Consider the following 23,478-nt stretch of genomic DNA (forward strand, 5'->3'; position numbering starts at 1 on the left):
TTGTTAATACACTAGTTTTAGACTTCAAAGTGAAATTAATATATCTCAACTGCAAAGACTAGACATGTCAAACAAATAACAGTGTGATGTGTACACGATTCACAGCAGTACATGTAATAAATCAATCACACCGCATTTTAGCATGCAAAAACCCAGCTCTGGAAGTATGAGTAAAATGTACAATCTAATGATGGAACACATTATAAACACTCATAAGAGAAAAGTTGGAAAAGATGGAAATATGTTGACTATGGAGTTGTTTACATCAGAACAGATAAAGAAAGCCAGAGATATTTCTTTTTAAAGATTTTATTGCCAAATCGGAGCATGTATCTGCACCATCTCGTAGTGCATAATCTAAAATATATGGGATTCAGTATTCAATTACATTCTCAAATTTCATAAAATGGAAATATTTATAGCTGAAAGCAAACAAAAATCAAGTATTCATCACTTGCAGACTTTATATACCACAGTATTGACCAACATGTTTATGACATGATATATATATATATTTTTAAATATCTGACAACTGAAGGGATTCCATACACACATTTCTTAAAACATTTCATCTTTGGGTTGAGACAAAACATAGAAAGTTCTTCAGTACCTGAATGTGTATCAAACTTGTGACTTCATGAAAAACAAAAAATTAATAATAGGGTTAGCCTTGTGACCATCATTATTTGGTTTTGGCTAGCCAACTAAAATTAATATATTGGGCAGAGTTCCTAAACTGTGGCTCTGGGTTTAGTAGGAAATGGATAATAGCTTCTTCCCATTCTCCTTTACTGAAATACATTACAAGACATTTAAAATACTTTCTTAATATTACTTTTTGTGTAAAGAACTCCTGTATTTGAACCAGAGATGATATTTAAATCATAAACAGGGAAAGAGGGGGTCTGTACTATCACAAAGAGGAAGGAAGCTGGTCCATGAGACAAACTGCATATTATGATTTAGTCTGCACTGTGAAAAAAATCAAGAGCTCTTAACATAAACTGTGTTTGCCTGCATTATATAGATGCATATGCATATTTCTTAATTTATTTAACTTATTAGGTGCAGTCAGAAAATTGTGGCCCACATTTTTATAAAAAACTAAAAATATATAGGAGGTTTACTGTTCCCCTGCAATTCACAAAGGATTTTCACAGGCTCCCATTTCAGCATGAACAGTGGAAGAGATTCCTTAAAATGCAGGTTTCACACTGACATCAGTATTGATTGCAATTTCATCACCACAGTGCAGGCTGCCTAATACAATCTACATAGGAAGAGTGATCCAAATACTGGATTGCACACATATGGCTGGTCTTGCAGTGCTTGTTGCAGACAACGCTTGTGTTATAGTTCACAAAGTAGTGTCTATAATATTGCTGGAATTGTTTGCTGTGAGGCACAGAGAATTGCTTTGCCATTCCATATAAGCTTTCTGGCTTCAAGTCTTCGATGCCATAAGCTTTGGTCAGGATGTATTCTAATTTCCAGTTTGATTCATTTCTCTTGTTGGCATCTCTAAGGTCCATGTAAAACTGCCAAATATCCTAGGTTTAAAAAAAGAGGAGAGGGGAGGTGGAGGGTAGAGCTATATTACTTTCTTTCCTGCTTCATTAATTTCTAGAGTGATGTATTGATTAGGAAGCTGTCACTGCTTGTTATTCACAATTCAATAGAAGGTCATGTCCTACCCCAAGACTTGGGCTTATACCCAAAGACAGCACTTGTAGTGCAGGACTGGTAGGGGGGAGGGGAGGCAAAGAGAAGAGGAAAGAGACAAAAGGGAATAGCTGCACTGTTAGAGGTGATTTCTATCAAGTAAGACAGCAAACCAAAGTCTCTTCTGCTCAATTCTCTTGTGTTCTGGGGGAATGGGGGGTGTAAAGGAGAGTAAGAGCTTATATTTTCACAAATGGGCAAAACTCAACTTGAGGTAATAACTTAAACTTTTGGAGTGAAGTCTTGGTTCCCCTGAAGTCAACGGGAGTTTTGCCATTGATTTCAATGAAGCCAGGATTTCACCCCGGAATCTGTTGATATTCTCTTCTTCCATCACTCTGCACAGTGTTGAACTAAATGCACACAATTTACTTTCTCTAACCCCAAAGGTCAGATGTGTAGATATATCCATCTATAATTTTGCCTGCCTCTCTCCATTGCTGCACAGCACGCTCTGAAAATAGTGTTAGGATATTACCCACAAGGCTTTTTTCCCCTCATCGATTTCACGATTTGGTCAGCAGAAGGACAGTTAGGGGTAGATCCTTCAGATCCAAGAATGAGTACTGTTTTCCTTTGTTTCGATTTACCTTTCCTTTTCTTACACTTCTCCACCCACCTGTTGTAAAGGCAGATCCAGCATCAGCCATGCAGCAGGACACCCAGTATAAAAGGGCCTAAATTGCAGCAGCAATAATTTTATGTTTAAATACTTAAACACTAAAAAAACCCCTTTAAATCACTTACCAACAAATTGTAATTAAAAGGATCATACTGATAGAGCCTGACACCAGGATTGTTGGACAACATCTGTAGACGACTTTTCACTGGAGTCACAGCAGGTGCCACAAACAAAGAGTTTATTGGCTTTGCTGGCAAAAATAGAGAAATAAACAATTTCCTTTGATTAGATGTTTTTCAGAATACTGTATTTCTGTTAAAAGCCAACAAGGTAAGAACTGGGGCACTTGGCTTAACTACATTATCACTTTTGCACAAAGGGGTCTATATCAGGGAAAGCACTAAGTCCTGACAAGTCCCATCAGTGCAAACTCCACTGTACGTCAATGTAATACATCTACATAGGGAGCTTGCAGCCATTTAGCTGCACTGATGCAAAACTTCTGATTGCAACAAAGCCCTTAGTATTCAGTACTTCCCTGCTGCAAGCTAGAAGGAAGAAAACAGATTCAGAAGTCTGTGTTGTCATCGCCAACTGACATGTCATGTGCTTTATGTGTTTTTGAATTATCAGAAATGTCAGGGATAATTACTGATATGCTTTAAAGCTTCATATAACTACATTTACCTATCATCTGCTCTTTGACGCAATTTAAGATGTCAAAAAAGCTTTAGGTAGATAGAATACCCACCTGTGAGTACTTAAGGGGTCTTCATGAAAAAATAACTATTCCTTTACTCTGCCAACATCATAGTCCAGAATCCAAAAGCCTGAATTCTACCAGTAAGCTGAGGCTCTGAAAGCTGGTGAACAATTCTGGAAATCCAGCAAACTCTTCTGGAGGACATAAAATGGGCTCTGTATCTCAATGTGTGGGTTCTGGTTACAAATTTCACTGTCTCTTGATTCAGCAAAGCTTTGTCAATAAAAGAAATCAGAGTTTAAAAGTGTATTGAAAACAGAAAAGACAGGGATAGCTAGATAGGGAAGGTTTAATTTGTGCCAGAGAAATAGATTTGGAAGCTGAGTTAATTGTGCAATGCAAGCAGCAAAACCAGTCTGCCCTTCCCAATGAAGTTTGTGCAAAAGTTTTGGCCATGGAATTGAGCAATAGCCATCTTACAAAATCCTTGAAGGAAGTTCCCCCATTTAGAGGGGGTTGCAGTTCCTTCTTTTTGGGGGCCAATTCCACATAACCGCCATAAACAGAGGCATTGCAGTAAGCCATGGCACTGGATTCTGGCATAGACAGTGTGACTTCTATTAGTAACATTTAGTATGTCTATTTAAGCAGGTATTTCTAGTAGTAGCAATATTTCATTTAGCTACTCTCACCTTTAGAAATGAAATATTTCTTAGTGCAAAGCAAGACCTTCAAACTTGGGCAATTTTCTCTGAAGGGAGATTATGGGATCTAAGAGATGCAGCAAGCAGAGATTTTCTTCCCCTTACCTTCTGCTCCCCCCATCTTAATTAACTTTGAAGCTGCAGGGAATCTAGCAGAGAGGCACAGTAATGATGCAGGAAACACAAAAAAACAGAGCATGTCTCCTTGGCCTAAGAACATTCTCCTTGACACATTACACAATAGGAACTGGCCTGGGTTATTTGACCATGTCAATGAAAGAGTAGAAAGACTAGAAATCCTTGCCTAAGGAATTACTAACGTTCATTAAAAATATGACACTCAGAAAGTCTCTGCTCATTGCAGAGAACAAGTATAATATGGACTCAAATTCTTAAAAAATACCATGCAACACACAGATCTCAGTAGTGGAAGCATCAGAAAAAACTGCTCAGACAGCACCGTAATAAGTATTCAGTGAACTTGAAAAAAATACATACATTTCACCCCCATTCCTTTTTTAAAATAATTGATAGTAGGGTCTGACAATAGCAAACCTCCAAGAAAATATTCTTTTGTTTGAGACCATAAGCAACAGAAGTAAAAAAGAACTATTACCTTTCTCATCAAGAAGGATCATGATACTATCTCTGTGAGTATGTCCAAAAAACTGTCCAGCAATAACAGCACTGTACTTTCGAAAAATTTTTATCAATCTCTCATTGTAATATCTTCTTATAGCAGTAATGTACCTTACATAAGGCAAATATCCTACTGGCACATGTCCAATTATATATACCTATAGATGAGATATATTTGACACAATTAGCATTTTCATATGTAACAGACATATTTATCTGCAGCCTAATATTAACAGTTTTCTAATGATACTGCCTTTGAAATGCCATTCTGAAATCTAAGTTAGGGGTTTGTTTTCTTTTTTACACCAATAATGTTTAAAGTTACTGCGAATAAAAATGCCTGAATTTTTGGTTGGAAGGCTAGTAATTACAGCTTTGATCATCCCGAAGTTATTCAAGACAGACTTAGTGAAACTTTTAGGCTGGAAAAAAAATTGGGGGCCTAAATTGTAAAATTTCCATTCAGGAAAAGTGGTTGAGAAAAGAACCCCTCCTCAGAATACCCTCAGGAAGATGGAGCATATTTCAAATCTTTGCCTAAATTCAGGCAGAACCTAAGACTGATCCTGAGTCTCCAACATCAAGTGTATATTTTAGCCTAACCATTTTGGACACCACTACTGCTGTTTTGTGTTTATACAGGGAACAAACAAAATATGTGCATATTAATACTATTAGTTCATATGTGCTATTAATGCTATAAAGTCTTACTGTCTACAGGTGCTCCCTGTTGGAAGCAAATCTGCTCCCAGCAGGAGCAGCCCAGTACAGGGCTGCTCCTGCCCCCTGCAGCAGCCAGGGGGAGCTCCAGGCTCCACTAGGGTGCTTGCCCATGGGCTGGCAGAGAGCACAGGAGCTGGTCCCGCTGCTCACGGGGCCAGAAGAGCTCTGCCAGCTGCAGTGGCAGCTGTATCCTGGCCCCATGCACATCGGGACCCCTCCCGATGTGCCTGGGGCTGGGAGATAGCTGCCACTGCAGAGCATTCCCAACCGCCACTCCCCTCCCCTGCTCAGCAAGGTTTCCCTGCACAGCTGGGGGGTGGTCAGGAGCTGTCCAGCTTCTGGTAGTAAACTAACTGTGCAGTAGATACTACGCAGTAGTGGATGTGTAGATGCTGACTGGGAGCATATATGCTCCTGGTCAGCCCCAACACCAGGGAGCCACAGGGGAAGCAGAGAGCTCCCCAATCCTGGTGCTACTTGGCTCCCGGCTCCTGTTGGAAGCTAGGATCTGAGCAGTGCTAGGATGGGGGGCAGAGAGCTACCCCATCCCAGTGCTGCTTGGATCCTGGCTCCAGGAGCAAATTTGCTCCTAGTCATTTACAGGTAGTAGCTAACTGCATAGTAGACTAATTTACTGTGCAGTAAATGGTGCACAGAATAGATGGTGATGCTTTACTACGCAGAAGATTAGTCCACTGTGCAGTAAAGCGTCTTATGCATGACGCCACAATGTACCTAAATAATCACTGCAACAAGTTTTCATTCCAGCAAGAAAAAAAATAAAAATTTTAAAGAATTTAAATCTGAACAATGTTATTTAATCTTTGAGCTTGTCAAACCTGAAACAAAAATCAGTTATGAAGACAGCTAAGATTTTATAAACTGAATCAGAAAAGGAGGTTTAGCAGGTAACACTATTACAAAATAAGTGAGTAGCAAATGCTGTCAGTAAGTTTGCCTACGTTTCCTTTCTTAGCTTTAGTTTTCAACATCCAGAATTTTCTGAAATTTGTCATCCAAGCTGAAATGTTATAGACTTGGTCTCAGGCCAAGTGTGAATGTTTTTATAAATGCTGAGCAAAAAAGAGTTTATTCACTTGGAAGGAAAGGCAAGTGAACAAAGTATAGTTGCTGAATTATTTTAAGCAATCCTAACAGGCTTTTCTTGAATGGTTTCAGGCTATAAGAAAAATGAGGAGCTTTAATTGTATGATTTGAGAAATGGTATAAAACCATATAATTAAATACTAGAGAATGAGGTACCTTGAGGTACGCATCAGGCAAAGGTAAGATTAGGGCTGCCTACAAACATTAAAAAAAACCCAAAATGTGCTTTACCCGAAGAAGCTGTGCATTAGTTTGACCTGGCTTTGCAGCATCTCTACAAATCAGGCACTTCAGCAGGGCTTTTTGGCACTTTTATTTAAAGATGATTCAATCAGGTATTAGATAAAAGCACCAAAAAAACCCACTGAAGTGCCCGATATATACAGACATTGGATGAACTGGGTCCAACTAACACAATGCCTCTTCTGGGCATGTGCTGGGCTTTGCCCAGAAGTGTGATGAGTTTTAAGTAAAGCATTCTTTTGTTTTTTTCTTAAGACCTGTAAACAGCCTCTGTGGCCAACTTTAATATGCCCAATTCCTGACTTTTCATGTTTAACAGCCTGAAGTTACCTCATTCCTTGTAAGAAATAAAGATCAGGTTTGTGAAAGGAGGTACTATTTTCCTGTATATTATGTGCTAACAAGAAATGATTTAACATTTATACTGCGAATAAAAATACAAACAGGTCCCAGTTCACTGGCACCATGCTAGAAATGCAACTATTCTTTTTTTCTTGTTTTAATAGTGCAGGTATTTTCTTAACCAAGACCAGGTTTTGTGGTCAATCCCTTTTTTGGATTTCTTCAGTAGTGAAAATAATATAGCAACCCTGATAAGTTAGGCTGGATTCTAATGCCACTTGCAACAGCACAGATCAAGAGCAGGCCCACTGAAGTCAGAGGTATAATGGTGTTAAACCCGCATAGATCTGATCAGAATCAGGTCACTTATTCCTTTACAGATACTTTGTAGGAACTGCATATTGCATACATGTAAAGTAGAAAATCTGGTTTGAAGTTCCTTCCCTCTTGCTCAACTGAAAATTCTAGAAGAATAAGTCTGAAATCTTGTTCATGCCATCTTCTTTTCCAATTACTAGCTTTTATTATTTTCCAATTTACACAGTTGCAATGGGCACTACTGTTTTAAAATGTGGTTAGTTAATTGCTTTCAGTATTTAGCCCCTACCTTTTCCTTCTTTTGCAGAGAGATTTCTAGTACACTTTCCAGCCATGCTAACTGCTCAGCTGGGTCAGTTAGATTCAGAGTCACAATGTTTGGGCTGTAATAGAGGTTTGTGTTCAAACTGATTATCCTGAGTGGTTGAGAACTCATGCTGGAGTGAAATAGTTGTGTGTAGAAGCCGCCTGTGAAAACAAGATCAACGTGAGTGAGAGACAGAAAGATTTGAAAGTGTAGGAAGTCTTTCTCTTTCTATCAGCCAGATTCTGATATGCTTGCTTAGGTGGGCAGCAGCTTCTCACAACATCCCTTTATTTCACTGTATTCGGTATCATCCATGTGGAAAAGCAACACAGGACATTTTACAGTACTTCTACTTTTTGCCCCAGGGTTTAATTTGGAACTTGCGAGTGCAGTTTGTATAAAGATGTGTCTTTTACCATTTTTTTTCCCAGAAAGAAACCCAGTCAACAGAAAATATCCTGTTTTCATCCATCTAGGCTCCTAAAAAAGGAAGTTTATGCTGCACAATGGGTATACAATAGTCCAATAATCCTCCCTAGCCCTTTTTATTACTTATACGTTACATGTATAAGAACACTATCCTCATCTGCCATAAATTACACATTAACAATTAACATTAACAGTGCCATGACAATCCACACCAGGTGAGGGTTAATCCCTCCATAATTTATTTTTCCACTGGAGCGTCTCTTCCCCTTTTAGCCACACATTCTTCTTACCTAATTGCTTATTTATTGAACAACCCCAAAGAGTCCAATTCTAATTAAATATCCAAACTCTCAGTGTTAGAGTGGGTTGGAAAATGCACTGAGTTCAACAACCGCGGTTTACAAAAACCTGTTAGTGCACCAGTTTATACCCAATGAGCTGAATTAGAGGCAAGCATGAGGGGCCAGATCCTATTCTACCTATTAGGTACTTAAGTGTGATCCTATTTCATCCTGTTCAAGTCCCTGGAAAACTATTAATGCATCTACTTGCATAACTTGCCCTCATCTTAGCCTTAAGTACAGTGAAATGAAAGAGAACTCATCCACCTTCTCTATTAACAGTTTCTCAGGGACTTGAGCACAGTGGACTGCACTTAGGCAGAACAGGATCTGGCCCTATGTGTGTTAATTAAATGTATAAATTTCAGTGATTATTTGCTTCCTATTCAACTGGTTAGTTTACAAATGTGCCACCTGACCTTTTGCTTCCTACTCAACAGTTAGTTTACAAATGTGCTACCTGATCTTTTAACCTCATTTTCTTAATTTTGTGTACCACATTTATTCAAATCCAAGACAAAGTTTTTTCCCCATTCAACATGGTAAAAAAGCCCCTCATCTTGGATTTGAATACAAAGAGTGGAAGGCAGATGGGTGCTGCAGCTCTGACTTCCTGGACTCCTGCACCCAACTGCTTCCTCACTTCTGCAGCTTCTGGTCCCACACCTCTCCTCCAACCTCACTGTCAGCCTCAGGCACAGCTCCAGCTCCAGCTCATTCCCTTCCAGACACAGAGCACATACAAGCTCTGTCCCAACCAGCAGTGGCACAGCTTCACATGTTCAGTGACAGGGAGGGAATGGAGTGCAATCTGCACCTGACAGTGACCTGGGGGAAGGAGGAAAGGGCAGAGCTGCAGATGGGATGGGGCAGAGGCTGCAGGGAACATAAGGGGCAGAAGCTACAGGAAGGGGCAGAGGCAGCAGGAGGTGCAGGCTGCAGGGGAGACAAGTGGTAGGGGTCGCCTGCCCCTGCTGCTGTTTACCCTGTTGCAGCAGCTGGGGGGACAAATTTAAGATGACCCTCCAATAATTAGATTCTATAAATGGAAAAATTGTAAAAAATTTATACATTTCCCATATATAGAATCTAGTTATTGGGGGAGGAGGGTCATCTTAAATTCAGAGTCATCTTGGCTTTGGGTAAATACTGCAGTCTCAAACCCATATAAACAATTATTCTTCAAATTTTCTTTTAACATAAGTTAACCTTTTCCTAAAAGAGTATTTATTTTGGATTGTGAGCTCCTTAAGGCAGGGACTTTAAGTCTCTTTAGTTTTGTATAAAGTCTAATGTAGTTGCTACAAGAAACCAATTATGATTATTACATCCACAGAAGAATGAACTGTAGTTAGTCCTTCAAGATGTAGTTAAGAGTACAACAGAACAGACAAGTCCCTAACCTCTAGAGGAACCGGATGATAACCAGTGCACTAATTCATCCTATGTAATTTAGCTAAGTTAAAATAACTAACTACAGAAATGTCAATCCCCTCTAGCGTGACAATATGTTTATGCTAGATTTTACCTTTCTGAAAGGTGCTGATGGCTTCCTCAGTTAGCCATGGTTTCCAGAAGTTTGCTACAGCATTGTACACTTCGCTGGCAGCTGGAGGCAGCTGATCCTGTCAAAAAACAAACCTACCTAATTCTTACCCCACAGATTCAGAGGTTTTAATGATAAAAAACCTGTTACATCATCCAGTGTGACTTACTCTATTAAGCAAGTCACAAAATTTCATCCAGACAGTCCTATATGGAGATGACAAAGGGACTAGAGGAGAAAAGATCTACGGTACACTTCTAACAGCAAAGTACCACTGACCAAACAGATCTCTGAGAATAAATCAGGATTAAATACCTGAACCTCAGTCAGAACTGAATATGACTAAAGATTTTCTGTGGCTTATAACACATGTGTACCATAAAACAATGAAGAGTTTGGAAGCTTTTTGTTCTGTAGGAAGAAATAAAAAAGGTTTCAAAATGCTTTTATGCAGGTGGGAACAAGATCTCTGTGAGTTGGGGCAAGGATTTGGACCTGTGTCCCACATCCTTACACATGCTGGATTCATGTCCCACATATGAAGGAAAGCAGCAAAATAAAGACAACAGACTTTAGACAAGCAGACTCGACAAACTCAGGGAACTGGTGGGAGGGATTCCCTCGGAGGAAAGTCTGAGGGGAAAAGAAGTGCAGGAATGCTGGCTGTACTCTGAGGCTGTATTAAAGGTGCAAGAGCAAGCTATCCCAGTGCAATGAGAGAATGGAAAGTGCAACTAGAGACCAGTCTGGCTAGACAGAGATCTCCTCAATGAACTGAAATTCAGAAAAAAATATCCTACAAAAAGTGGAAACTTGGTCATAGTATTAGGGAATAGTATGAGAGTATTGTATAGACATGTCAGGAAAAAACTAGAAAGGCTAAGGCACAATCTGAGAGCCATAACAAGCAAATCAAGTGATTCTACAAGTATAGGGGAAGTAAGAGGAAAACCAAAGAAAGTTTAGGGCCCTCGCTTAATGTAAAAGGCAACCTAGTTACAAATGATACAGAGAAAGCTGAATTATTTAATGCTGTTTTTTACTTCAGCTGAACGAAGTCAGCAACCAGAACATGGGTACAGTTACAGCCAAGATAGCGGAGGAAACAAACTTCCTACAGTAGTGGAAGAACCAGTTAGGGATTACCTAGAGAAGTAATCCCCACTGGCTTATGAAATACTTAGATTTCTTCAAGTTCACAGGGATGGATGGGACATACCCTAAAGTACTGAAGGAGTTGGCTAAGGAACTATTGAGCCATTAGCTATCCTCTTTGAGAAACTGTGAAAGTCAGGTAAGGTCCTGGATGACTGAAAAGGGGCAAATTTAGTGCCCATCTTTAAGAAAGGGAAGAAAGAGGATCCACAGAATTACAGACCAGCCAGTCTGACCTCAATATCTGGAATACCTTATGCCTGACAAACCTGATCACCTTCCATAATAAAGTGACAGGCTCTGTGTATGGGGAGAGAGCAGAAGATATGATACACCTGGACTTTAGTAGGGCTTCTGATACTGTACCCTGTAAAATACTCATCAGTAAGCTTTAGTTTGTACAGGTGAGGCAAAAGTATTGCAAAATGGATACATCACTGGTTGGATCATCAATGAGTAGTCATCAGTGGCTTTGTGCCTAATTGCAAGGAGGTATCAAGTGGGGTGTCTCAGGGTCCAATACTAACATATTCATTAATGATCTGAATGATGAGATTGAGTGCACACTTAGCAAATTTGTGGATAACACAAAATTGGATGGAGGTACAGACACTCTAAAGGGTAAGGCTAGGATCCAGAATGACCTGGATAAATTAAAGAAATGGTCCAAAATCCAGGTGAAATTCAACAATGACAAGTACAAAGTCCTGCATTTGGTATGGAATAGCTACATGCACAAATATATACATGTACTGGGGAATGATTGGCTAGGATGTAGTACTGCAGAAAAGAACCTAGGTGGTGTATTTGATCAGAAGCTAAGTATGAGCTAACAGCATGCTCTTGTTGCCAAAAAAGCCAACAGTATACTTAGCTATATTGATAGGAAAGCCTCTTACAAATCAAGGGAAATGATCCTTCCACTCTCTTTGGAACTGGGGAGGCCTCATTTGGAGTATTGTGTCCAGGTTGGAGCCCCACACTTTGAGAAAGACATGGACAGATTTGGAAGAGTATGACAGAACGTAATGAAAACTATAAGAGGCCTGAGAAACGTGACTTACCAGGAAAGGCTGAAAGAACTAGGGTTATTTAGTCAGGAGGACAGAAGGCTGAGGGGGAATTTGATAACAGTCTTCGAATACCTGAAAGGTGTTTATAAAGAGGATGGAGACAGTTTTTTTTCTATAGCTTTAGGGGACAGGAATAGGAGCAACATCCACAAGCTGCAGCAGAGGAAATTTAGTAATTAGGAAAAAACTTTCTATTAGGTGGCTATTGGAACAGGCTACCTAGAGTGGGGTAGACAGACTTCATTGGGATGATTTAGTTAGGGATGATCCTGTCTTGAGCAGATGGCTGAACTAGATGATCTCATGGGGTGCCTTCCAGAGCTATTTTTCCATGATCCTACGATTCTCACTGAGAAATCTGACTACCATGTGGTTTAGAGTTGGGAATCTCTCTCTCAAAATTCCATTCTGGACTTGAGAAAATCCAGTGGCCAAAACCAGTGAATTTCTACAAAATATTTTTTAGTAATGATGTAGAATTTTTTTAACAGAAAAAGGTTTTGCTGAAACTATGACCAGCACTAATCAAAGATTCATTGAAAAACAGGGCTGGAAGGGACTTCAGGAGGTCATCCACTCCAACCGTCTGCTCAAGTAATAAGGAATATTGTACTTTAAAACAGACCTGGGCAATGCCTGCACACTTCAGCATATTTTAATAGGCATTAGACTTCCACGTGATGCCACTCAGAGATCTTGCAGGCTTATGTATCAAAAGCTGTATAGCTGCTTTAGCACAGCACTCCAACCATGCTAATGTAAACTTGCTTTTCAACAGGGCTAATTCACTCAGGAAGAGCACTCCCCTAATATGACAATACCACTTTTACTCAGCTGCTGTGTGATGACAGATGGTCAGACATCAGTTTGCTTGGTGGTACTTTGTGGTTAAAAGTACCACCAAGCAAAATTTTTCTGTCCCCATTTTCACATCCATATAGGATTGACTGGATGAAATTCTGTGAGATGATTAATGCAAGCTAGCTATACAGGGAGTCTATAAATTCACTACCTTTTATGATACAGACAAACCACTTAAATCTCAAGTACAGCAATCAAAATCAATCTACAGCATTTGTTGCCTACACCACCAATCTTGCTGTAAGAATTTCCAGAGCTGCAGATAATTTCCAGATTTCTTCCAGATACAAGACTGCAGTGAATTCAAGGAGGTTGGGACTTGGCACCCACACGCAGCATAATATTCTGTGTGTATTCAGATTAGACAATAATTAGCCAGACTCTTCGGTTGGGGCCAGTTATCTGAAAAAGTCTGATTGTGCAGGAATGTCATGGTTACAACATTATTTGAAATACAAATGACATTGGATTAACCTGGATAATACTGTCAAGCAGCTGCATTACAAGAAAACTACCAAAGATCACTATATTGCTGTGATCAGCAAACTGGAGTCAAACACAACGCAACACAGTTCTCAGCGTAGGATTACATATACATCTCACAGCTCCTTTTGCACTCCTCAAAAGAAGCCCTTGTGCTGTGCCACATCGTCAGTTTGTGGTGTGCATTGCCAAGTAGCAAGCATACGCCTACTGAAAACAGCAAAACAACCTGCAGTCAGTAACCTCCCCCTTGTGTTCTCTGACATGATTTTCAAAATATGGAAGAAAAGCATATCAATTAGGTACATCAGTGAAGTTTGATATTTCAAAACAAAATGTCAGATACTTGTATATATATATCTTTAAGTGCTGAGCTGAGGGAAATAAACATGATTCTCCTATAAATATCCTGCTCAGAAGCAGTGTATGCTATTTATCTGTTACAACCACTGAGCTTTTTAATTTTATATAGTTTTATTTAAAAATTGGTATTCACCAGAGAATGTCTATTTCAAAATGCTAAAGTCTGCTTTGCACATGAGAACCCTGTATGCAGCTATCTTCCTCCGTTACCAAGGAGATTGTTGCATGCCAGTAGTTATTCTCACTAATGACCTGTGTTTTAAATCTGAACTGGATTTCACAAAAGTGAATACGGATAAAAAGTATATGCTGTTTCTGCTGGTGTGTGATCTTAGCCAGGCCGGTTCCCCTGTTAAGTTTAACCAGCTAGAGAGTGTCATACTTGAGTAAAAGGCTTTTTTAGGATATGGAAGGGTTTTACTGCATCCTCACTATAAGATTCAAACATAAGATACTTCCTGACCTGCAACAATGAGATCTACCTCCCACAATGGGACCTGTTGATGGAATTTGGCCCTTCCTCCTATGAACTGCTAGATTAACTTTGGAGTACATTCCATGGCTGTATGCAGTTGCTACTGTAGTGTTTGTATGACAAAAACCACCGATAACTCAATGTGAAAGCAAGACATGCATTATCCTGGGCTGGAATCACCTGCATGTTCAATAACTTGTCGAAATACCTGCAATTGTGTTGTAGGAAGCCAGAAACTACTCATGCATTTTTATATTTCATCGCTAAAACCTTGGAGTTTTCTATTTTCAATTGTTTTTACTTTTTGTTACAATTATGGAACAAAAGAAACTAATTAAAAGAAAAAAGTGTAAGCCAGAACTAAAGCCCAGTGAAGTCAGTGGCTTTGAATCTTACTGGCACATTAAGGATGGCATTTGCATAGACTTCAAATACTGCACATGTAAGTGTGATTTTACCCTGCATGGAAAATGAAACTGATATCAAGTATGACCGATAAATGAGATGCTTATGAATTTTGAGGAAAGAGTAAGTCTGTAGCTATTACAACAACTGAAAGATTTGATCTGACATTGCTATTAGTTTGGGTAATTTCACAAGCTGATAAAGCTGAACTTCAGTCTACTGTATTGTAAAAATATTTGCACTTCTGGCTGTAAATTGAAGAATTGTGGAATGCTGCATTTAGTATAAACAGCAGGTGCAAACTTCATTTTTATTGCAGTCTTATAGTTGCTTCAGTGGTACTTTCTTCTGCTGGTTTATGTCCATAATCATTCTGGTAAAGAAACAAACTGGTTCATATTTCTGAAACTCATTTTACCTGTGGCCAGTAGTCATGATTACCCAGTACAGGAAAAACTTGGAGATCTGGAAAGAAACTACGAAGGGTGGAACTCATATTGCCAATAATATTAATGACGGTCTCTGTGGAGAGTTCTTTCACGGGAACATGAGGAGGGCTATCCCTAAAACAGAGAGGAATTTATGAATATCCAAGTACAGTAGTGCAAAATTGTGACAGACTGTTCATTAGCTGTTCTACTCTGCTTTACTCAACTCTGCCAATGCATCCAAATACTAACCTGCAATATTACTACAGGACTTTCAGGCATGTCATTGCTTGCTAGGCTCCCTGCCAAGTCCCCTCCCATGATATAAACATTTATTTCTCATAAGATTTCTCCTAATCAGACCAATCCATTTTCCATATTCTGTATTATTCTTCATTCTGGATATTATAGCTTTCCTGCCAACTGCCTTTTAAATTCTTTCTTTCCCTTCCAACAACATTCTGATGAAAATGTAGTATATTGAGTTAATTTTGCCTGGTCTTTTTATATATACTTTCCTTAACACACTTTCCCCAAGATAATAAAAAGCAAAATTTATGTAGCACCATTTTAGGTAGACCTGAAATAGATAGACCAGCTTTCACAAACAGTTACTCAGCCATACATTACTGAAAAAAGGCATCCACTAATTTATATTGAAAAATGAATGACAGATGAGTAAGATTTTGCAGATAAGTGGGATTTGGCTATGAAAACTGATAATACATTTGGGGTTCCATCTAGCAATTTATATAGCCTCCATCATCACGCAGTAAAAAATACTTCACAAACACTACAAGATTTATTTTCACAACATTCATGTGATATATATATAAATCTCATGATCTCCACTGGCTAACAGAGGTGCAGATGAGATAAATGTCTTGCCCAGAATTAAAACAGAACCTGAACCCTGATCTTCTGCATTCCAGTCTAATGTCTCAACTACATGAGCCGACTTCCTTGACAATACGTGGGTAGGCCTGAATTAAGTCCCAACAAAAAGATATTATCAACTGCATCATAGTGCTAAATTATCGGTTCAGTACTGGCTCAAAGACAACAGTAATACCACCTGAATTTTTGGCACCCTTTTTTTACCTCGAAAGTTTCCTACCTCAGCAGGATCCAAACCAGCCAGTAATAGTGTGATTGCAAGCAATGTGTTCTGCTCAACCCTTAAGTCAAGACATAAGCATGACATAAACATAATTACTAATAGCTGTCCTATGATTATCATGCATTGCCAAGTGAAAAGGTTCAAATAAAAACACTGCATGAAAAACACTGTAGGGAAAAAGGCGGAGCTCTTCAATGAGTTCTTTGCTTCAGTATTCCTAAGTACTGGCTAAGACAATTTCCCCAATTTGAACATAGATAGATGTCCGGGAGGCACTAAACTGCCAATGGTTAGTGCTGACTTAGTTAAGGAGCACTTGGAAGGGCTGGATGGGTACAAGTCAGCAGGCCCGGATGACCTCCATCCACGGGTGCTGAAGGAATTGGCCAGCGTCACAGCTATACCACTGGCACAGCTATTTGAGCACTCATGGCGGTCTGGCCAGGTCCCTGAGGACTGGGAAAGAGCCAACGTGGTGCCCATTTTTAAGAAGGGGAGAAGGGATGAACTGGGTAACTTTAGGCCAGTCAGTCTTACCTCTATCCATGGGAAAACACTGGAAAAAATCATTAAAGAGCACATTTGTGAAGCCCCAGCAGGGGAATTGATGCTGAAAGGAAACTACCATGGGTTCGTCACAGGTAGATCCTGCCTGACAAACGTTATAGCCTTTTACAACCAGCTCACACACTGCCTTGACACTAGAGCTGAAGCTGATGTCATCTACCTGGACTTAAAGAAGGCCTTTGTACCTTTGATACAGTTTCACATCCTATTCTAATAAGGAAGCTAGCAGGCTGTGGAGTGGACGCCTACACAGTCAGGTGGGTGGAAAACTGGCTTAGAGACCGCACTGAGAGAGTGGTGGTAGATGGGTCATTTTTGACCTGGAAGGAAGTGGGCACTGGTGTCCCCGCAGGGTTCGGTCCTTGGACCGGTGATGTTTAATATCTTCATCAGCGATTTGGACGAGGGCGGGGAGAGCACCCTGTCCAAGTTCGCAGATGACACCAAGTTATGGGGCAAAGTTAACGCACTGGAGGGTAGGGAGTGGTTACAGGCCGATCTGGACAGTTTGGAGCAGCGGGCAGAATGAAACAGGATGCAATTCAACAAAGACAAATGCAAAGTATACGCCACCTAGGGAGGAGGAATCCCCTGCACACCTATAGGTTGGGAGATGACCTCCTCAGCAGCTCAGCAGCTGATAGGGATCTTGGAGTCATAGTTGACTCCAAGATGAATGTGAGCCGGCAGTGTAACAAAGCCATCAACAAAGCCAATCACACCTTATTGTGTATTAGCAGATGCATGACCAACAGATCAAGGGAGGTGATGCTCCTCCTCTATGCAGCATTGGTCAGGCCACAGTTGGAGTACTGTGTCCAGTTTTGGGTGTTGTACTTCAAGAGGGTCATGGAGAATCTGGAGAGCGTTCAGAGGAGGGCCACTCGTATGATTAGTGGCCTCCATGCAAGACCCTATAAGGTGAAGTTGAGGGATCTGGATCTCTTCAGCCTTCACAAGAGATGTCTGAGGGGAGACCTTGTAGCCGCCTATACGTTTATCAAGGGAGGACAACAAAGAATTGGAGATGCGCTATTTACCAAGGCACCCTTAGTAGTAACTAGGAATAATGGGTAGAAACTAGTGGAGAACAGATTCAGGTTAGACATTAGGAAGAAATTTTTCATAGTAAGGGTGACCAGAATCTGGAACAGGCTGTCAAGAGAGGTGATACTATCACCTAACTTGGAGTCCTTCAAGAGGAGGGTAGATAGGCACCTGGCTGGGGTTGTCTGACCTCGGTCCTTTTCCTGCCTGGGGCAGGGGGTCAGATACGATGATCCTTCAGGGCCCCTTCTAACTCTACAATCTATGAACCTATGAATGATTTTTTTCAGTGGATTAAGACAGTATTCTGCAGCAGACATTCATTTCAACTAGCTACACCAGAAAATAAAGGGCAGAGAAGCACTCAGGACAGAAAGAAATGATGTAAGAAGTCATCACAGTTATAGGGTCAGAAGGCATCTTTTTTTCATCATTGATTTCTTACCCTCTCAGATACCTGGCCTCCCATCTCATAACCTAAGGTAAAATTCTTCAGTTCTTCTACTCTTACACCAAGCCCTTGTCTACAGTACTCCATGAACCAAACAGTCTTACCAGCAGGTCCACCTAGGTTCAGGTACCTGTAGTTCTTCCTTTTGGGAGTCTGTGACCACTGGCATATATCTAAGTATTGTTTCACAGTAGGAACAAAATATTTAGGGAAAAAATAGTTTAGAACTGTCTCTGTAGCCAGGTACAGACATTACACTTTTACCAGTATAAGTGATTAGAAATCAGTCTATATCCATAACAGAAGTTCAGCACACAAAACCACCTACCCGTAACAGAAAAGAAGTCTGGTTTAAACATGGAAAGATGACTGGTTTAAAAACGGCAGAACCCAATCTGAAATTTGCCCCTGCAATGTGTGTTTCATTTGCTACTAATCTAAACTACGCTGCTTACAGAAAACCACGTAACTTAAATCGATTCTGCCTCAAGCTTTTTGAATGGCTGTAGCTAGCCTACGTGTTTATTTTATGTAAAGCCCTACTATCATCTCTGATGGTAAACAAGCCCACTTTCTTCTTAGCCTCAGCAAATGTCTGTTTTAGCTTGGTTCCCCATCTCTTGCAAGTATGTTCCTTTTAAAACCTCCTCCCCCCCACTTTAAAAAAAAATCTCCATAATTATCTCATCCTATCCTGGCACTGCCTGTTCACAACCCTCATATGTAAGCAGTGAAGGGCCTTATCCTGAGCCATTCTTTTTAATAGATTCAGAGAGTTGAAGGCAGTCATGCACATTTACAGGTAATATGAAGTCGTGTGTAACACAAAACATTACATTTCACCCAGTTACCCTTGTCGAAAGCCCAACATTTGTGCTTGACATAAGCATATCTTCCTGAAAAAATCCAACCTTCATTTGTGGACCTCAAGATGGAGAATCCATCACCACCCTTGGATATTTGCCAACTGTTAAAAATGTTGATCTTGCTCCTCTTTTACTCCTGCTCGTTTATCCCAAGACCCCACTGTTAAATAACATTAACATCCTCATGCAGTAAACATCCGAGTTAACATGTTAACATTATTCATAAATTATAGAGAAACTCCAAATTCGCCACCAAATTTCTTAAAAGTCTTGCCACTTACTAGCAATTCAGATAATGCAATGATCCAAATGGATCATTCGGGAGTATCATTTATAAAGCAGTGGGTGCATCTACACATGCAATCAGAAGCGCATTTACATGTGCGCCCAGGACCACAGCATGTTGAGTTGAGGCAGAGGAGCCCTGGCTGGCAGGGAGTCTGGGGGGTCAGCCTGGCAGCCCAGAGCTGCTCTTCCCTGGTTCAATGTGCTGCAGAGAGACTGGTTAAGGGACAAGGGTGCTACAGCGTGGGGCTAGCTGGCAGCTAGCCAGCTCCACTACATATTTCCCACTACATTCCACTACATATATCCCTGACTCTACTTAACTCCATTACATATTTCCCTGATAGAAAATATGTAGGAGAAACCAAACAACAACTGCATCCCAGAATTAATGCACACCAACAATCTATCAAAGACAAGAATACCCAATTTCCTATGGGGGCACATTTCTCACAAGAAAACCACGCTCTCTCCAATCTCTCAGTTGTAATCCTCAGAAGGAATTTGCGAAACACCTTTCACACATAAGCCTATGAACTTCACTTCATCAACATATTGGGATACAAAAAAACATGGACTAAATATAGACATTGGATTTATGACCTGCCTAACATCTGCCCCCCCAAGGTAATCTCTCTATTTACCAGCTATATTCATTCCCCTCCTCTGCCCCTCCCAACCTGTCTCTCACCCAGTGACTACCTCAATTTACATTTTCAACAACAGGCTTTCTTGCATGCATACTGGCCTCTGGCTTCTTTATCATTCCATCTAGGAAGAGCACAGACCAATTGCAGACACTTCCTCAGCCTGATGAAGGGTATTTGTACCCAAAAGCTTGCCAAGAAGAATTTTTCCATGCATCTGAGTTGGTCTAGTAAAAGATATTGGATATACCAAAGAACCTTGTCCACTATAGGATAGTACTTATCCCAAATAGTACTATCCTATAGCGGAGTTAATTAATTTACTACACCCTAATAGAGATGCACATGTAGATGGTGACACTTTACTGTAGAAAGAGTTAGTCTACTTCACAGTAAAGTGCACATGTAGATGCACCCAACACATTCAAATTACTGCTGCAAAGAGAAGCAAAGATTTGACTGTTGAAAACATAGTTTCATAGTTAGTAGGGTCGGAAGGAACCTGAGCAGATCATCAAGTCTGACTCCCTGCCATGGCAGGAAAGAGTACTGGCGTCAAACAACCCCAGCAAGGTGTTCATCCAGCCTCTTCTTAAAGACCCCCAGGGTAGAAGCCAGCACCACTTAGCTTGGAAGTTGGTTCCAGATCATACCCACCCTGACAGTGAAGTGGTGCCTCCTGATGTCTAGCCTCTGCCAGCTTGTGACCATTATTTCTAGGCACTTCTGGTAGTGCTCGGGGGAACAGGGACTCCCCCAGTGCCTGCTGGTCCCCTCTGACTAGTTTGTAACAGGCCATTAGATCCCCCCTCAGCCTTCTCTTGCGGAGGCTGAACAGGTTCAGGTCCCTTAGCTTCTCCTCGTAGGGCCTGCCCTGCTGCTCCCTGATCATGCGAGTGGCCCTCCTCTGGACCCTCTCCTTGCTGTCCACATCCCTCCTGAAGTGCGGCACCCAGAACTGGACGCAGTGCTCCAACAGCAGCCTGACCAGGGTCACATAGAGTGGGAGGATCATCTCCTTGGACCTGCTTGAGATGCATCTGTGGATGCATGACAAGATGTGGTTGGCCTTCCTGACTGTGTCGCCACACTGTTGGCCCATGTTCATCTTGGCATCAATAATGACTCCAAGATCCTTTTCTGCCTCTGCACTGACGAGAAGGGAGTTCCCCAGCCTGTAGGTATGCTGCTGGCTCTTCCCCCACGGTGGATAAACCCAGAGACCAGTAGGCTATGGTCTTCCAACTATGAGTTTCAGTTATTGGGTATTGATTGACTTGATTACTTACCCTGTCCATATCATGAAGGAAGCTGGTTGTTGAGAATTTTTCATGTACTTAAATGCTGATAAAATAAGTTGATAGGGAGAATCGCACAAAAAATCTCCAAAAGCGCCAGGGTTGGAGGCATTAGCCCCTTTGGAAGAAGCACAAACTCTGGTGTGATCATCGGTGAGATGGTAAGTAGGGTCTAAATGTAAGTCAGATACGTGCCAGAACTGTCCTGTTTTTAGAAAACAAGCATTAATGACAATTGATTGTTTTCTGCCACCAAGTTAAGGTTCTCCTTACAAGTTGTATTAAAGCTGACAAACGAGTCAACACCAATCACTTTTGCCAAAACTGAGAAGATCTATTTATCAGCTAAAGCTAGGAAGCTAGTGCTGGCAAGCATCAGTCACTAGTAAACTTTCATCTTTAAAGGTTGGCTTCTTGTTCAGCCAAAACCTGCTGCCAATTTGGCAGTGGCTATGACAGGGTTAAAGTTTGAGCTTTGAAGCTGGAAGAAGAGAAAAGGTTCAACACAGAGAACTGAACTCTACTCTTCCTGCATGGGCCTGGGAGCATTCAGCCATGGTGAAACCATGCTGTGGCAGGGAAGACCCTTGAAAAATATTTTTCATTCTGCCTTCCCAAAATAAGCTGAATGTCTTACAGGGGAGGGATATGTGACATGAAACCCATATCAAGAAACAGCATTTTGGAAAGCATTTCCAGCATCCTTCTCCTCCTCAGCAGCTTTGATACCAGAGAGATTAGATGTCTTGCTAGGGCTTGGAGCCCTATCTTTTGTATCATTCTTTCACTAGTAGGTGTCTGCAAGTTTTTAATTATTCAAGTATTCAAGTATTTAGCACAGTGCAGAGGAAAGAACCACAGGGAACAAAAGCATATATCAGACAAGATGAATTAATTAAAGAATACTCATCTTCACTTGTATAAAAATAAATACCATTTTCAATGTACAGATGTCAAAGCATTTTGCAAAGGAAAACAGCATTATCTGTTTTACAAATGGAGAAACTGAGGCAAGATAGAGCTGGAAACAGGACCCAAGTCTGACTCTTCAGAGCTCACTTGAATCAAGAATTTATTTCAGGAAGTTAAAAGAAGAAATGGACATATGAAAAACTGCAATGTTGCAATGTGTGGTCATGATCTGTCTTCTGGATGCTGTTATGCAGTTTTTATTTGAGACATTTGCATGTGTGTACGTGCTTGTCCATGTGTCGCAGTGACTAAACACCTTGTGACAGCACTTTTGAAATATGCATACACATACATACAACAGAAAGTAAATCAAGTCATGTACAGAAAACTAGGACTTTGCTTTGCCAAGAAAAGAAAAGGCCCTAGTTCAGTGGTTCTCAACCTTTTTAGACTCAAGACACCCTTGGGTAGACTCGAGGCACCCCTCAGAAAATGTCAGCTCTTAGTTTTATCTTTTTTTTTTACTATGGAAACATAATACGGCAATTTTCTTGCTGCAAAGAACTCAGACCACAACAGGGCAGGCTGTTTTTAACAGCTGGATTCCCATTTGAAATCTCTGGGTTTATCTTATGAAGCACGTCTGCACATCTCATAGTGCTACTGTTGCTTGGCACCCCATGGCATAACCCCTTGAAAGCATCTCAAGACAGCCCACAGAGAACCAGCTCTCTGGCTGAGAATCACTCCACTAGTTAAATGTCTGGTATGGAAGTTGTATACAGTGCGTTAGCAGCCAGCACCCTTCCCAAGCCTCTTTCACCTGCCAGTCATGCCAGGAAGTGATTTTTTTTTATCCTTTCTTTTCAGCTATGTAGAAGGTGTTGCCTCAGAGCTGCGAAACACAGGAAAACTGAAGCCCGGCTGCTGATGAAGGAAGCAAAACTGAGGGAGGCAGAGGACACAAGAAGGAAATAGGGAAAATATGACCTCCTCTCACCCCGTCATTGCTGGGAAGCCTGCGGATACTGAGAAAGGGGGTGCTGATAACAAGGAGTAAAGTATGCAGAGAGTAGGGCTGCCTGGCAGCCGCACGTAAAAGAACTGACATATACACAAAAACAGGCACACACAGGCGTGCGCATACACACACACACAAGCCAGGCAAATGCACATGCACACATACACAGAGACACAAACACACACAGGCACAACACAGGCAGACACATACATACAGAGACGTACACACGCAGGGGTACACGCAGAGAGACAGGCGCAGCTGTGCGTGCACACACA

General features: G+C 40.9%; 1 protein-coding gene across 1 annotated transcript; it reads right to left on the minus strand.

The window, feature by feature from the left end:
• Positions 1-291: 291 nt before the first annotated feature.
• SMPDL3A (sphingomyelin phosphodiesterase acid like 3A) lies at positions 292-23,190 on the minus strand. The gene is made up of 8 exons (XM_019520215.1): positions 23,183-23,190; positions 21,262-21,516; positions 14,980-15,124; positions 9,729-9,825; positions 7,413-7,591; positions 4,368-4,548; positions 2,470-2,594; positions 292-1,550 (listed from the first exon to the last, which is right to left on the minus strand). The coding sequence occupies exons 1-8, from the start codon at positions 23,188-23,190 to the stop codon at positions 1,242-1,244; spliced, it is 1,299 nt and encodes a 432-aa protein (XP_019375760.1). The 3' UTR covers positions 292-1,241.
• Between the last annotated feature and the right edge of the window lie 288 nt (positions 23,191-23,478).

This window comes from Gavialis gangeticus, unplaced genomic scaffold (assembly GCF_001723915.1).
Source record: "Gavialis gangeticus isolate Ggan-Ray unplaced genomic scaffold, GavGan_comp1, whole genome shotgun sequence".
Lineage (NCBI taxonomy): Eukaryota > Metazoa > Chordata > Crocodylia > Gavialidae > Gavialis > Gavialis gangeticus.